This window comes from Channa argus, chromosome 1, assembly GCF_033026475.1.
Source record: "Channa argus isolate prfri chromosome 1, Channa argus male v1.0, whole genome shotgun sequence".
NCBI lineage: Eukaryota > Metazoa > Chordata > Actinopteri > Anabantiformes > Channidae > Channa > Channa argus.
In genome coordinates, this window is record NC_090197.1 from 9,142,211 (window position 1) to 9,158,960 (window position 16,750).

A 16,750-nucleotide genomic window follows, 5' to 3' on the forward strand; every position below is an offset into this window, starting at 1 on the left:
AGCAGTGTAGCTTTCAGTCTTTGTTAAGCTAAGTGAGCCGGATTCTGGCTGTAGCTTATTACAGATGTACAGTCATGAGAGTCCTGTCAAAAGGATTATTAGAATTATTAGATCAAGTGAATATTTCCCTGTTCCAACATGTGTGAGTGATGGTTGATTTTACAGATTTATTTTTTCCCCCCCTTTTCAAACAGATGGCAAATGCTCAACAAGAACAAATTGAGCAACAGAAGGTCATCCTACAGCAGTCTTTTCTCCAAGAAAAAGAACTATTGTTGAAGAGAGAAAAGGATGTCGAAGATGAGAAAAAGAAACTTGAGAAACAGCTTGAGAATGAAGTGAGCAAAGCTAAAGCGCTAAGAGAGGAACAAGAACGGCAGCGGAAGCTAATGGACGAGGAGAAGAAGAAACTGCAGGCCATAATGGATGAATCTGTGAAGAAACAAAAGGAGGCTGAAGCAGAGATGAAAAACAAACAGAGAGAAATGGAAGTGCTGGAGAAGAAAAGGCTTGAACAAGAAAAACTTTTGGAAGAGGAAAACAAAAAGCTCAAAGAGAAACTTCAGAATCTTGAGGTTGCTTCCAAACAGGGAGGATTCAAAACAAAGGAAATGGAGGTCCAGACTGATGAGGTTCCAGAGCAACAGTTAGTTGCAATGACAATGGTAGGAACTACAAAGACAGTATTCAATGGCTCTGTTGATGCAGATAGAGGGAAGAAAGATGGAGAGTCGCCATTAACATTTGAGGGAATAAGAGAGAAAGTTCCTGCAGAAAGGCTCCATGACATTGGTGTCCTGACCAAGAAGGAGTTTGACAAATTGAAAAAGGGCAAAGTCTCTGTGCAAGACCTCGCAAAGATTGATAAAGTTAAATCCTGCCTTAAGGGTCAGAGCTGCGTTGGAGGTGTCCTGACTCCATCCAATGAGAAAATGAGCATCTATCAGGCCATGACAGAGAATAAGATAAATCCCAACACTGCCACGATGCTCCTAGAGGCTCAAGCGGCTACTGGTTACATCGTAGATCCAGTGAAAACCAAACTCCTCACTGTTGATGAGGCTGTTAAGGATGAGCTGATTGGCCCTGAACTCCATGACAGGATGCTCTCTGCCGAAAGAGCAGCCACTGGCTTCAAAGATCCCTATACCGGAGCCAAAATCTCGCTCTTTGAGGCCATGAAGAAGGGACTTGTTGAGAAGGAGCAAGCCACCAAATTCCTAGATGTACAGCTTGCAACAGGTGGCATCATTGACCCCATCAATAGTCATAGAGTACCCCTGCCAACTGCCTACAAGCAGGGTCAGTTTGACGCAGACATGAACAAGAAACTCACTGATCCCAGCGATGACTGCAAGTTATTCATCGATCCCAGCACTCAGGAACAACTCACTTACAAGCAGTTGTTGGAGAGATGCACCAAGGATACAGAAACAGGCCTGTTGATATTACCAGTAACCGAGAAAGCAGCTGAAAGCGAAACAACATACACAGATGTGGAGACTAAAGAAGTGTTGAGTCAATCAAATGTTGTTGTGCCTTTTGGAAGATTCAAAGGAAAAACTGTCACTATTTGGGAAGTCATCAATTCAGAGTATTTCACCGAAGAGCAAAGGAGGGAACTGATCCGTCAGTACAGGACAGGCAAGATCACAGTGGAAAAGATTATCAAAATTGTCATTACTGTTGTGGAGGACAAGGAGAAGAATAATGAAAATGTATTTAATGGTTTGAGGGCCACAGTCTCCGCCAGTGAACTGTTGGAGTCCAGGGTCATAAACAAAGATTTGTTCAATAAGTTGAGCAATGGCAAAATAACAGTTAAAGAGGTCTCTGAGATGGAGCCCGTGAAGAAGGCACTGCAGGGAACACCCTGCATTGCTGGACTGTTGAATGAAACAACCAAGGAGAAAATGCCCTTCTATCAAGCTATGAAGAAAGAACTACTGTCACCAGAAACCGCACTGAACCTTCTTGAAGCCCAGGCAGCAACAGGGTTTGTAATTGATCCTGTGAAAAATGAGAGGGTCCCTGTTGATGAAGCTGTTAAATCGGGTCTTGTGGGCCCAGAGCTGCATGAACGACTCCTGTGCGCAGAAAGAGCCATCAGTGGCTACAGGGATCCATATACGGGAAAGAAAGTGTCCGTTTTTGAAGCCATGAACAAAGGACTAATTAAGAAAGACAATGGCATTCGTCTGCTCGAGGCACAGCTCTCAACAGGAGGAATTATTGACCCAGTTAAAAGCTATCACATCCCACATGAAGTTGCCTACAAGCGTGGATATTTTGATGAGGAAACTGCCAAGACCCTGAACACAAACACTGATGACATAAAGGTCTTTTATGATCCAAATACAGAAGAGGATGCAACCTACGCTCAACTTATGAACAAATGTGTCACAGACAAAGAAACTGGACTTCCATTGCTTCCCCTCTCAAAGAAGGCCCCAAAACCAAAAGAAGACAAACAAATCACAGAGGCTAAGACAAAGGAGGCCTTCAACCACACAACCATGGAGCTTGAGTATGGCCCTTTCAAAGGGAGAAAAGTTACAATTTGGGAGATCATACACTCGGAATACATAACGGAGGAACAAAGAATAGAGCTGATACGCCAGTACACAATGGGACAAGTGACAATTGAAAAGCTAATAAAAATTGTGATAACAATGGTTGATGAAAAGGGAGAGAAAACAGAGAAAGGTATCTGTTTCGAAGGCCTTAGGGCACCAGTTTCTGCCAACACATTACTCGATTCCAACATCATTGATAAGGCAACATTTGAACAACTGCAACAGGGTAAAAAGACACCTAAAGAAGTGAGTGAAACTGAAAAGGTGAGGAAGTACTTGCAGGGCACGGATCGCATTGATGGTGTCACCATGGAAGATTCAAATGAGAAGTTGAGCATCTATGAAGCAATGAAAAAGAATCTTTTGCAACACACAACTGGACTGGCACTACTTGAGGCCCAAGCAGGAACTGGTTTCATAACTGATCCAGTTAAAAATCTGAAATACTCTGTGGATGATGCTGTGAAGGCTGGTGTTGTTGGCCCAGAACTTCATGAGAAACTACTCTCAGCGGAAAAGGCAGTAACAGGGTACAAAGATCCATACACCGGCAACAAGATTTCTCTATTCCAGGCCATGAAGAAAGAACTTGTACTGAGGGAGCATGCTATTCCGCTGCTGGAAGCTCAGTTTACTACAGGAGGAATTATTGATCCAGTCAACAGTCATCGTGTCCCCAGTGATGTGGCCGTTCAGCGTGGCTGTTTAAGTAAACAAATGTTAAAGTCCTTAAATGAACCTTCTGGTGATGTTAAAGGCTTCATCAATCCCAACACTAATGAAAGGGTCACCTACAAGCAGTTGCTGGAAAAATGTCTAAGAGATCCCAACTCTGGTCTGTGCTACTTGCCTATGTCAAAGGTTGAAGCGCCTGCTTCTGTGAAGAAATCTTATCAGTACTCAGAGGAGCAAGCCCAAACAGATCTAGCCAACACTGCAATAGAGATCCCTCACAAGAGTTTTGAAGGAAAGAGTATGACCATCTGGGAAGTCATGAACTCAAATATGCTTCCAGAAGAGGAGAGGCGCCGCCTCATGGAGCAGTATCGCTTGGGGCAGATCACAAAGGAGAGAATGCTTATCATCATCATTGAAATCATCGAACAGAGAGAAACCCTAAAGTCAGAGCAGAGCATGTCGTGTGATATAATCAGGAGAAGAGTTACAATTGAGGAGCTCTACAGTGCTCGAATTATTGATTTGCAGACATACAATCTTCTGAAACAAGAGAAGATGACTATTCGTGAAATAATGGAAATGCCATCAGTAAAACAGTATCTCTTTGGCACTGGTTGTATTGCCGGTGTTATGTCAGTCAGTCCTCCAAAGATCAGCATATATCAGGCTATGAAGAGTGGAAAGATTAAGCCAGAAGTTGCCTTAAATCTACTCGAGGCCCAGGCAGCAACAGGATTCATGATTGATCCAGTTAAAGACGAACTTCTAACCGTTGATGAGGCTGTGCGCAAAGGACTTGTGGGCCCTGAACTTCATGACAAACTTCTTTCTGCTGAGAGAGCAGTGACAGGTTACAAGGATCCATACACTGGAAAAGTGATTTCTCTCTTCCAGGCCATGAAAAAAGACCTTATTCCTGAGGATTATGCCCTGAGACTTTTGGAGGCCCAAAACGCAACTGGTGGATTAATGGATCCTGAATACTGCTTCCGCCTTAACGCAGATGTAGCCATGCAGCGTGGATACATCAACAGAGAGACACTTGAAAGAATATCTGAACCCACTGGGGATGTGCGAGGTTACCCTGATCCAATGACCGATGAGAAACAGTCTTATGCCCAGCTACTGAAAAGATGCAGAACCGATAAAGAAAGTGGTTTGCGTCTACTTTCACTGGCAGATAGAAGACTTCTCTTCAAGGGTCTCAGAAAGCAAATCACTGTGGATGAGCTGCTGCTTTCACAGATTATTGACCAAAAGACATACAACGAACTCACTGAGGGGGTCACTACAGTGGAGGAGGTCAGCAGAGGGCTAAAGAAGTACCTGGAGGGGACCAGCTGTATTGCTGGTGTGTTTGTAGAATCTACCAAAGAGCGCCTGTCCATTTACCAAGCCATGAAGAAGAACATGATTAGACCAGGGACTGCCTTTGAGCTCCTTGAGGCTCAAGCTGCCACAGGGTATGTAATAGATCCCATTAAGAATCTGAAACTAAACGTGACCGAAGCTGTTAAAATGGGTATTGTTGGCCCGGAGTTCAAAGACAAACTACTCTCGGCTGAAAGAGCTGTCACAGGCTACAAGGATCCTTATACTGGCAAGGTCATCTCACTATTCCAGGCTATGAAAAAGGGCCTCATTCTGAAAGATCATGGCGTTCGTCTGTTAGAGGCTCAAATTGCTACTGGTGGAATCATAGATCCGCAGGAGAGCCACCGCTTGCCAGTTGAAACCGCATATGAGCGTGGCCTCTTTGACGAGGAAATGAATCAAATCCTCACTGACCCATCTGATGACACGAAAGGCTTCTTTGATCCAAACACTGAGGAAAATCTTACCTACCTACAGCTGATGGAAAGATGCAAGATTGACCAAGAAACAGGCCTGGCTCTTTTGCTACTGAAAGAAAAGAAGCGTGAGAGGAAGACGTCATCCAAGTCTTCAGTTCGCAAGCGCAGGGTTGTAATCGTTGATCCAGAGACCGGTAAAGAGATGTCCGTTTACGAAGCCTATCAAAAAGGGCTTATTGACCATCAAACTTATACAGAGCTTGCAGAACAGGAGTGTGAATGGGAGGAAATTACCATCACCTCATCTGATGGAGTTGTGAAATCCATGATAATTGACAGAAGGTCTGGTCGGCAGTATGACATCGATGACGCAATTTCACGGGGCCTGATCGACAAGTCAGCTCTAGATCAGTACAGAGCAGGAACTCTTTCCATCACAGAGTTTGCAGACATGCTGTCTGGAAACATGAGCGGTGTGAGATCACGTTCATCATCGTTTGGTTCGTCATCCTCCTACCCCATGAGCCCAATACCTAGTATCAAAACGCCAGCAACCACATGGAATGACCCAACAGAGGAAACTGGCCCTGTGGCTGGAATCTTAGACACAGACACACTGGAGAAAGTGTCTGTCACTGAGGCCATTCACAGAAATCTTGTGGACAACATAACAGGTCAAAGATTACTGGAAGCTCAAGCATGCACAGGAGGCATCATTGACCCAAATACTGGAGAGAAATTCCCTGTCACAGAGGCATTAAACAAAGGGCTTGTGGATAAAATCATGGTGGACCGCATCAGTCTAGCACAGAAGGCCTACAATGGATTTGAAGATCCTAGAACCAAATCCAAGATGTCAGCAGCTCAAGCCCTAAAGAAGGGCTGGCTGTACTATGAGGCGGGACAGCGATTCCTTGAAGTCCAGTATCTCACTGGTGGATTAATTGAACCAGATGCTACTAGCAGAGTCTCCATAGATGAGGCGGTAAAGAAGGGCACCTTAGATGCACGCACTGCACAGAAGTTAAGAGATGTAAGTGCTTACTCAAAATACCTCACGTGCCCTAAAACCAAGCTTAAAATCTCCTACAAGGATGCTATGGAAAGAAGCATGATGGAGGAGGGGACTGGTCTAAGACTACTTGAAGCATCATCTCAGTCTAGCAAAGGCCTCTACAGTCCGTATAGCATCAGTGGGTCAGGCTCTGCTACTGGGTCAAGGTCTGGCTCAAGAACTGGATCCAGGTCAGGCTCCAGAAGAGGCAGCTTTGATGCCACTGGATCAAGTTTCACAACCACCTTCTCCTCCACCTCCTACAGTTCACCAAGCTATGGCCGCCGATACTGAGGATTTATGAAATGACCTTCCAATCAAAAGATGACACTATAAAACCATTGTTCTCACCAGATGCCTAATTCTTAGTGGAATAAAGACTAACTTTATTCTGCTCTGCATGTGGTTGTTACAGGACTTTTAATATTTAATTTTATACAAGTTGGATCGTTTTGTTATGTATATTTCCCATTTACTTTGTTTATGCTATTTTATCAGACCTTCTGATTACTATGCTGTAATCAGATAGCATATATTAGAGCTGTTTTATTATTTCAAATATCTACAAATGTACTAGAAATATTTTTTTCAATTAAAAATGTTATTATCATAAGGATTTACTGATTCACAAACAGGAATTTATTACCTTTATCACTTAAAATGTTGACCATGACCATTAGACTGCTTATTAAGAGAACCAAATATGTGTATATTTCTGAAATATAAAAGCCACTTTGCAGAGCAGAATAAGGAGTCTCCTGAAGATAAATAACACAAAGTCTTTGCTTAAAGAATCGTTTTCTCCTGGGCTACACTGCCACAATAAATCTGCCAAAACCTGGACACATTTCCTAAATGTCCGTCATGACACTATGGAGTTAGCAACATGCTACATTTCTAAATTACCCACCGACAGGAAGCTTCCACAAACATAAGGAATATGCAATTGAATATGACCATTACTACCATCTGGACTTTACCCACCCAACCTCAAGACCACCTAAGTCCCTGCTGTTGCAGACACTTAACAAGGTAGACTTTGTTTGATGACCAATTACATTTGATAAAATGTCCAACTCTCGTATGCTTGTTTCCTTTAGTGTCTATGTAAACCTAACAATCTCTTTCTCAACAGGTTTTTTCTGATATGTCTTCAGAGTTCATCTCTACTCAGATGTCTTCCAGAGACCCACTGCATTCATTTGGACTGTGACCCTGACTCTAATGATTTTATGCAAGAGTACACAAATGTACTTTCTCAAATAATGTTTCTTCTGATTGTTTTTAATGGACTACTTTGAGACCTGCATCTAATCTTAAACTCACTTAAAAAGGCCTAAACCATGCTTTGTAAGTGCCTGCAGAATACTGTGTATCACTTTATGGGGATGTTCACTGTAAACTCACCCATGACTGAAAAAGCAATGCTATCCTTCCTGGTGTGATTGTTGTGTTATCAGGTAAATCTTTAAAAATAATAACCCTTAACTTCAATGTGTAGTTACACAGGGCTATGAATGTTTAATATCCCCCAGGCAATGTATGTACTGTATAATGATAATCATCTAAAAAAATATATTGCTGTAAGCCATTAAATTACCTTTTTTTTTTTTTTTAGAAGAGATCTTTAAGCTTTGCCACCAGATCCAGTATTTGTACTTTTACTCCCCCCTTTGTTTTGGTTTTAATTCTCCTTTGTAAAGCAACACATTTTATCTATAGCATTTTATTTTCATACTAAATATTTTTTGCTTTGCATGATTTACTGACATTTGAAAAAGGTGCAAAGAGACAACCATTAAAGCATTTGTCTTATGTTTTTAAAAGAGGTTTGAAGGATTTTAATGAGGGTTATCAGGCCTTGTTTAAAGTTGTGTATTTATATTAAAATGGTGACAAGGACTTTAAGTGTAACAACCTACACTATGTAAATAAACAAGGAAACATATTTTGTCTGCTGTTTTGACTCATGTTGGCAGTAAACCAAATGAACGTTATCACTGATAGACTTTGGGTGCTATTGTGTTTGAGTTGTATATTAATTATAGAAATAAATACAACTTTTATTATGCAGTTAGTTAGATATGGCCAACATCAACACTTGTGAAAGTTAATATCATGGTATGTAAATAACTGAATCTGCCATAGTTACATGGTCAGCAGGTGTCAAAAGATGTCTGAGGCCGAATGGTATTGAATGGCAGAAGACTGACATCTAGAGGCTGCATAGTTAAACTTTAATAAGAAGATGATGAACAGTGGTTGAAGCAATAGAGTGATTAATCAGCAACACTGCAGTGTTAAAATAGTAACAAAAAGTGCTCAGCTGTCATCTGTTTGACTTGACATTAAATTATATTACTGATTATAGCGGATTCATTATAACATGGTCATAATGGAGTTTTTAATGAATAGGCCACTATGAATCATTAGCGTTGTGTATAACTTTTTGGGTTTTTATACTGGTCACTGGTTTTTATAAAATATGAAATGCATAGGATTTCTTATTAAATGTAGAGAAGAAGGTAATGGCACCAAATGGATATGGGGACAAATGCCAATGTGGCTGTTCTCTCACACATACACCTTAACTTAGTCTTTATTCTGGCAGGTGTCCACTGTGTTTTACAGTTTTTATCATTTATCCGATAACCAGAGTCATAAGGAAGTTTACAGACAAGAACAACAAAGCCTGCAACTGATGGTTAGGTACCCACAGAACCCAGACCCATTATGCAGTCAGTCTAGGATTAAATACAGAAGCAGAGAACGCTGAGACAGCCTCCAGTAGCTAGTAGATGCTTTAAAAAAATAAATAAATAAAAAAGTAACGTGATGCTGAAGTTTGCATCTTCCACTTCAGCAAGTAATTTTACATTACAATCTTAAATCAGCAACAGTTTCACCAGTTAATCATCCACGCAATCGTTATGAAACCCTTAACCCTGACAAACAATCTAATAAAGCCTTTATTCCTGTGCGGGAGTTGTGAAACCTATGAAAACATTTTCTTTTACTGCTTTTCTCCTGCAAACAACAACAACAACAACAACACTAGTTTAAAAGTCAAACATGTGACCTTTATAGTATTTATGTTGATGTTTATCTTTGATCTAGATCTAGACTGCTGTTGTGAAAAAATGGAGGATTATCAACACGTTTTAACTTTCATAGATAATCTTAAATTCTCACAAATGTGAGTCTGGACTTGAAGCGGCAGTAAGATTATATCCAAGATCCTTTCAAAACAATAATTAAAGTCAGCTATTTTGTGTCTTATAATGGAGGACTCAACTCAAATGGTGACATCGAGACAGACTGAATACAAGTCTACTGCATCCTACACTCCTGTATTAAGGATTCCGATATTAAGCTGCAGTATTAATGTCAAAATAAACTTTGGACAGAGCCCTGCTCTATTGACAGAAGAAGCAATTTATAAACCTACAGATAAACAGTGTCGTCCATAATAAATAAAACGGGTTGCTGTTAACGGGACATTGCCTGAAACTCCCTTTACACATTGCAGTCTGGTAATCAGCACAGCAACAACGCAGCAGCCTCTGATTGGGCCTTTTTCGTCTTAATTGTCCTCACTGGCCTCTGACCAGGAGCCAATGACCTCAGCCAAATGATACATTTTATTTTTTATTTTTTTTAAAAAAGGACAGACGGCGTATGTTACTGCGTGGAGGCCTCTGCTGCAATAAACCGCAAGTTCATTGTTAAACAACTGCTTCAGCATGTCACTGTCTAAAGAACAACTAACCGATGCGGCCGCCGACGAGCGGCCCAGACAGCCGAAGTGCACCCGGTGCCGGCACCACGGGATCATCGTCCGGCAGAGGGGCCACACGAAGTGCTGCCCTTTTCTCCAGTGCGACTGCCCGAGGTGTTTTCTCATCAAGGAGCGGAGTCGGATCACGGGCCTGCAGCGAAGCCTGAAGAGAGTTCAGCATAAGCCCCAGAGCACAGACACGCAGCAAACCCGCGCCTCGCCCGCGGCTGGAGGCCCTCGTCCGTGGGCCCTATTTCAACAGTCTACAGCGGCCCCGGAGAGAGCCGCCATTAATGAAGGGAGACCCATGGACCCCAGGTGCGGGACAGACGTGGGAGGAGAGCGTGTGGCCGGTTCGGGCAACAGAGACGTGCTGCCGTTTTCTTCCAGCGCAGGTAAGACTGCACCTCACAGCACGTTGAAGAAGCAAACGCCATGATGATTAATGTTAGCTAACCGACTGGATTACAATACTCAAAGTGAAATAATGTAAAGAAAACCTGGAGGTTATTACTATTCGATATCTATGAATTGTTACGACCTTGGAACGCTCTCAAAGAACCACAACAATACGCTCAAACCAAAAATCTAACTTCAGCGACTAGAAAATGGCTGACGGACACACAAACGTGCAGATGAGACATCCACAATTTAGCTTTTTCTGTCTGATTGAGCAGATTTTTCTGCGCCTGAATTTAAACTTCACTTAGCCCCTAACTCAAGTGTTTTCATTAATCAATTAATGATAACGCGTCCGTTACAAAATAAGTTTTATAATAAAAGCAAAAACAAAACAAAACCTAAAATAACAACAACAAAAACAAAAAAACGCTGGACTGGTCTTTAACACCTGCAGATCGCTCCAACAGCGCGCGCGAGCACCCCGAGAGCATGCACGCGCGCACCGGTAGCGGAGGAGATTGGCGCGAGTAAAGATTCGACTTATTAAAATAAATGGCTACATTTTTAAGTTAAAAAAAATATTTTAAAACGATCAAATCTAACGTTAAAATTTGCTGTAGTACGTGCCGGTAAAAGTTCTTCATCGCCAATATGAAGTACTATTACTAACTAATACTCAACTAATATTAATTACTTAATTCTATACTTTTAGTCCAATGGTATAAAATAAAATCTACACAGAGAGAGAATACAGTAAGTTCAGCTTTTTAAATTTTTTAAAATAAAGATTCCCTTATTTTACTTTCATGAAATATTTACCTATTTTTCCTTATTGGGCATTGAACATTTACTTAAAACACCAAATAGGTTTGGAGGAGCAATCACCCTTTTGGAGGAACTGCCAACAACTCATACACAAAAATAACAAGTGTAATGAAATTGTGTTTTGAAATTCTTAATAACTAGGCAACATCTGTCAGATACATGTAGTAGACTAAGAAAACTTTAAAATCAAGTGTGAGGAAGCAAAAATATAGAGTAACATAAAATGAAAAAAAAAAACACTCAAGTACATCTACTCAGTTACTTTCCTCTAATGTATTAAAGAACTAGATAAAAAATACGACACTGTCTTGACCTTAAACACCGCAGTTCATTAAATGTGAGAATATCATTTTGTTGGGCAAATATGATAAACAAAATTTGGGTTTGAGACTCTAATGTTGTTAAAAATGTTGTTTTCCTTAGTATAGCATTATAACAGTGTAGAAATATTTCCGCTCAAATTTTTTACTTTAGTACAAAAGAACAGTACAGTGGCCCTGGGAGCTTACAGCACTGCAAATCGAGAACACACATGCAAATCGGACAAAAAAAGCAAATAAAAAAAAAAAAAAAAAAAAAAAACACATAAAATACATTCACGAATTTGACAATGAAGGCACAGCATTAAGATCTGTGCTGCAAAAGGCCCCAACACAATCAAATTGAAAAAAGACGCTGCAAAAGCCACAAAAAACCAAATGATGAAACCCCCTGCAAAAAGCTACAACACAACCCCGGAAACATTGCTGTGACAGTTGTCGGTTTCGGGGGACAGACATTTAGATTAGGAAATATATTTTTAGTTGCTCCTGGAGCCATTTCCATTGTGTTGTACCTTTTTGAATGCTGATTTGTCATTTGTCAAATCAGTGATTTGTCAGGTTGTGGCTTTTGAAGTGCCTTTCTCAATTCTGTAGAGTTGGGGCCTTTTGCAGCATGTTTCTTAAAGTCGTTTTTTTAATTGCTTGCGTTTTGTCCAATTTTCTCGATTTGTAGTGAGCTCTCAGGGCCACTGTAGAATAGGCATCAAAATGCATTTAAAAGTGCTACAGGTGAAGGTCTTTTCACTTTGAAGAATGAACTATTTTAGAAATATTTGTGTTATTAATGCATAAATAATTTATATAAGTATTAATAGGGTTTGTTGTGAATTGCTATTGTATAGTTGCTTTTAATATCATATGTAAACAAATACATTAATACAGTAAAACTAAATTCATTAGTAATGAAAACTCTATATTTATTCCTTTGTTATTTTGGGTTGGAGTTTAACATTAAGGTAAATGAATGGGTGGAATCTTTATGAAGATGTTCAAATGTAGCTAATGTCTCCATTTTCTTTTCAGAGGCCCCTTCATCCTGTGAATTTGGGCCTTTAGCAACTCTGCCTTTTATTCGCTTCCCATTTGGGATGGGAGGTCATGACCCGAGGAGCTATGTTCCATATCCAAGCCTCACGCTCAACATGCCGTGGTGGCCACCAGTACCTGCTGGGTTGTACAACCAAGGTCTTTGTAGACCCTTAATGTTGCCCTACATCCAGCAGGAAGCACTGAAATACCCACCTCCACTAGAGCCTAGACCCCCTGCTGTAAGTTGCTTTTATTCCTTTTCTACAATATACTTCAGACCAGCTGTATTAACAACCACCTGCTTTCTGTGGCTTTTGTCATGTAATAAGTACTTGTCTCTCGGTTTAATGTGTCAGGATTGCGGAGAGGTCTTCTTCACCCTCCAACCACCCCCACTTCCAGAGGCCTTCCAGCAGAAGCAACTCATGGAGCCTCCTGTGGCCAAACACGCTGAGGCTGACATAGTGGAGCTGGATTAAAGCACTAAATTATAAAGGGAATTGATTGTTTTCTTGTTTCATTGCATCACATTGATAGAAGAAGGTTCCATTTTGTTAACGAACCAAACTGTTTTGCTGATTTTTGTCATGAATGTTTCTGCACACCATTCTTTAATGTGCTGATAAGGCTGCCGCTGTTCTCAGATGTTAAGTTATTTTCCAATTTCTATTTTCAGAATTTGTAATAAACGTGACTGATATTCTTCATTTGCACGTATACGAGGTTTTTTTGAATGTGATTTGAGAGGTGAAACACTACATCAGTTATAAATCAGAACTGCGCCATTTTGTTCAATACACACACATGTACTTTGCATAAGACATAATATGCAGGGTTTTTTTAAGTTATTCTTCAATTGGCAATTCTTATGTAAACAAGAATACACACCACCCTGATTCTTCAACATACTAACAGTCTATTTAGTGTATGTTTAATCAATGTTTCAGAAAAAGAATCTATAAGCTTACAAATAACATAGCTTTACTGTAACTACAAGCTTCGTAATATCGTATTACCTATGAATTTTATATCATTTTTAAAAAAACGATAATATTTTTTCAAACACTGGAAAAATTACTGTTGAAGCTGCTCAGCTACTGTGGGCTACAGACAGGTGTGATCAGCAAGTTTTGTCAATAACTAAACCTTTTTACATCAACGGACTGCTAACAGCAGAAGTAGCAGTGGAAAATATTGCACGAGTAGAAGCACTAATTCAAATTACTAAGCAGTATTAAGGAAAACTATATACGCTAAAATACTTGTACAAAAGACAGTTAGTCTAATCCGTATTTGTTTCACATATGCACAAACACACTTGTACACAAATATTTCAGAAAAAATATAAAATGTTCAGGCCTTTCACTTAAAATGTCATTTCTGACCATTTAATCTAAAGTATTATCCAACAATAATTTCTTGTATTCAAAAATTAACCCTTTAGTTTGTTGCATAAAGACAACAATATTCAGGGCTACACACCAGTAAAAAATATTTATTGTCATCTCATTACACATCGTTCTAGTAATTAATAATAAATAAATACAACATTCAGTGTTGTATTTTATCTGCCATTCTTTTGACTTTGTCCTAAAATTCCACCCAAGTAAAAGCATCATAATATACTGCAAGTACCCAATATAAAAGTATTCAACAATAGCACACATTACATAATACACAATACATTTGTGTTCACTAATCATTTACATCACTAATGCTGTGGAGCTAGTTCTAACCACTGTGTAAATCAATAATAATACACCATCACTTATTAGCTAACAATATTAGGTATTAAGAATCTGCATCTGTAAAGTTGTCAGTAAAACATAGTAAAATAAAAAGTCCAATATTTCCCTCTGAGAAAAAAGTAACAAAATTATACTCAAGTTCAGTATTTGACTAAATATAGTTGAACAGCAACTGTACAGGTTTATTATTAACCTTTATTGTCACACCATTCTTTGCCTTTTCACTTTTCTTCTAATTGTTTTATCAGATCTTTTCATTCTAAATTTCCCACTCAACAGGTTGTGACAGCTTACATACACACTTTTTTTTTTAATTTACAGAATCCAAACTTCATCTGAAAATCTCAGTTTCTGAGGCTGATATACATTATGTAATATTTGCCCACAAGGGGGCACAGAAACACTTTTGTATCTAACCACCAGTCAGCTTTGTAGAAACTCACCAGCACTTAGGGCCGATCTGCATATGCAGCAATAAAATAAACTTATACCAAATCTATATTTTTAGTCTTCACACATTCATAGCCATTATTTTTGCAGCTTTAAAGATGCAACAAATTACAACATGGTGGAGGATAACTGCACCTCAGGTCAACAGGTTGCATAATTCTCTCGATGAATCACTGCTCTGTTTATTTAGCTGGTTCAACACCTATTAAAAATGAATGACATGACCAAAACTTTAGAACCACCTCGTCTTATAATTCAGTCCAGTACGACTCCACTAGCCACTATGACCTAAATAATAAACAGAGTAGAATTATCACCTGCTGTATTTGATTGCACTAAATTGCAAAGGTGTACCTAATAAAGTGGCCAGTGAATGTTTGTATCTCACAGTGATTCTGCTTTGGTTGCTGATATTTGTCACTTAAGTGTTGGAAGTTTCATGAGGAATTTCAGGGGAGGCACACACTGTGACACCATGCCTCCCCCCCATTCACCACTCTGGTGGGATTTTCATCAGGCTGATTACAGTCTGCATCAGCAACTTCAACAGGTTCAATAACTGAAGCTGCACATCGTTCTACCTGCGTGTGCACGTAAGTGTGTCTGTGCGCTGCCAGATGCTGTGGATTTATAAATTCCTGAGAATACTTCAACCGTGCTAGTGACTTTAGATCTCGCCTTTCCCATCACATTCTCTACAACTTTTAATCATTGTGGGGGACAGGTTTGCTGGTTTTGGTAGCAACTGAACTGTTTGCTGCCATTTGGCCGACTGCCAACCCACCAACTACAGTATCTGTTAACAAAAGTAGGCATCTACAGCCAGTCCCTGCAAGACCAGACTTACAGTGTAGACACGGTGCTTTGATCCAAATGCTCGGCATGCCAGCATACTGATGTAAGTTACACACCCCTGTGTCTTTGGTTCACAGTGTTGTCCTTTACTTTTAATTACCTTAAAAAAATAAAAGTAAAGCAGTAGAAGCTGGTGAGTAGTTTAGGTTTATGACCAAATATGGACAAGGTGCTGGATAATTCAAGTAAAATCAAATGCAAAAGCTGTCCTTCTCTGTCTTACACATACTCATATTTTATCCCGTGTATCAATAATGCCATGGCCAATGTCAAGTCTTTGCGTGCTCACCTCCATTTCTGTGCTGCACACATCTGGGATCTACTCTTAACTCTTAAATTAAGACACATCTGGAGCACTGAACATTTTAAGATTATCTTTAGGACATAAGGAGTTTATGTTGAGTTATAATTTAAATGTGAAGGTGGAGGATTTTACCTTTTGTACTTCAGTCCACGCAGTGACTTTCAGCAACTGGAAAATACAGGCCCATCTGATCTTCACCCTAAGAAAATAAAAAGTCAGAGTCTGCACAACAGGTACAGTATCAGAGTATCAGTATTTGAGGCATGTTTATGCCTGCAAGAGCAATATTAGACATCAAACTGTTCACATGTGAGTGACAGGCTCCATCACAGTTTCTCATAAAGTTCAGGTGTTTCATTCAATATAAAAAGCAGACAGGACAGAACGCAGAACGTATGTTAACACTAGTGTTTTTAAGAAGGTACAGAATGTGCGACATCCAAGCTCAACATTGCTTGAAACACTGACGCTTCTTTACTGAAGCAAGTGATGATCGACTTAAAACCACACAGATGAGCAAAACACCGCCTCTTTTAATTCTGTTTTTTGTGTAAAAACAATTGTACGCAATCACCTGATCATAGTGGATCTTAGTAGATAAACAACAACATCATAACAGTTTTCTCCAGTGGCATTACTTAACAAAAATGAAGCCAAACAGAAAATAAACATCTAGGTAATACCAACTTCCCCCCATATTCCAATAGCTCGTAGATCTGCTTTTAGCAGCACTTATTTAAAGTGATCATTTCCCGTATGATTTTATCAGTCTTCCACATCCCTGTACAGGAATGCTGGCCCATTCTTCTTAACAACATTGTCATTGGGTATTGCTTATGCATAGCTCTCTTAAAGGTCCTGGCTTTGAACTGTTCTAACAATTGGGGTTAGAAAACGGTTCAGGGTCGTCTCAATGACTGCAAGGTGCCCACGTC

At 39.9% G+C, this 16,750-nt stretch overlaps 2 protein-coding genes across 24 annotated transcripts in view; both read left to right on the forward strand.

The window, feature by feature from the left end:
• Window positions 1–8,049, forward strand: part of pleca (plectin a) — a 93,454-nt gene extending 85,405 nt beyond the window's left edge. For all 23 annotated transcript variants that reach the window (XM_067490412.1, XM_067490597.1, XM_067490693.1 and 20 more), the window contains 2 exons: window positions 195–7,133; window positions 7,237–8,049. In XM_067490412.1, coding sequence (XP_067346513.1) covers window positions 195–6,395 — 6,201 coding nt within the window. In that variant the 3' untranslated portion in view covers window positions 6,396–7,133; window positions 7,237–8,049. The remainder of the gene's footprint in view (window positions 1–194; window positions 7,134–7,236) is intronic.
• Window positions 8,050–8,930: 881 nt separating this feature from the next.
• LOC137108446 (doublesex- and mab-3-related transcription factor B1-like) lies at window positions 8,931–13,171 on the forward strand. The gene is made up of 3 exons (XM_067493078.1): window positions 8,931–10,274; window positions 12,453–12,697; window positions 12,815–13,171. The coding sequence occupies exons 1-3, from the start codon at window positions 9,845–9,847 to the stop codon at window positions 12,935–12,937; spliced, it is 798 nt and encodes a 265-aa protein (XP_067349179.1). The 5' UTR covers window positions 8,931–9,844; the 3' UTR covers window positions 12,938–13,171.
• The last annotated feature ends 3,579 nt before the right edge of the window (window positions 13,172–16,750 follow it).

Excerpts from the sequence above, each read along its gene's own strand:
- LOC137108446 (XM_067493078.1), top strand. The coding sequence starts at position 9,845 with ATGTCACTGTCTAAAGAACAACTAACCGATGCGGCCGCCGACGAGCGG. Across the intron at positions 10,275-12,452 it reads GCCGTTTTCTTCCAGCGCAG|AGGCCCCTTCATCCTGTGAA; the intron begins GTAAGACTGCAC and ends TTTTCTTTTCAG. Across the intron at positions 12,698-12,814 it reads TAGAGCCTAGACCCCCTGCT|GATTGCGGAGAGGTCTTCTT; the intron begins GTAAGTTGCTTT and ends TTAATGTGTCAG.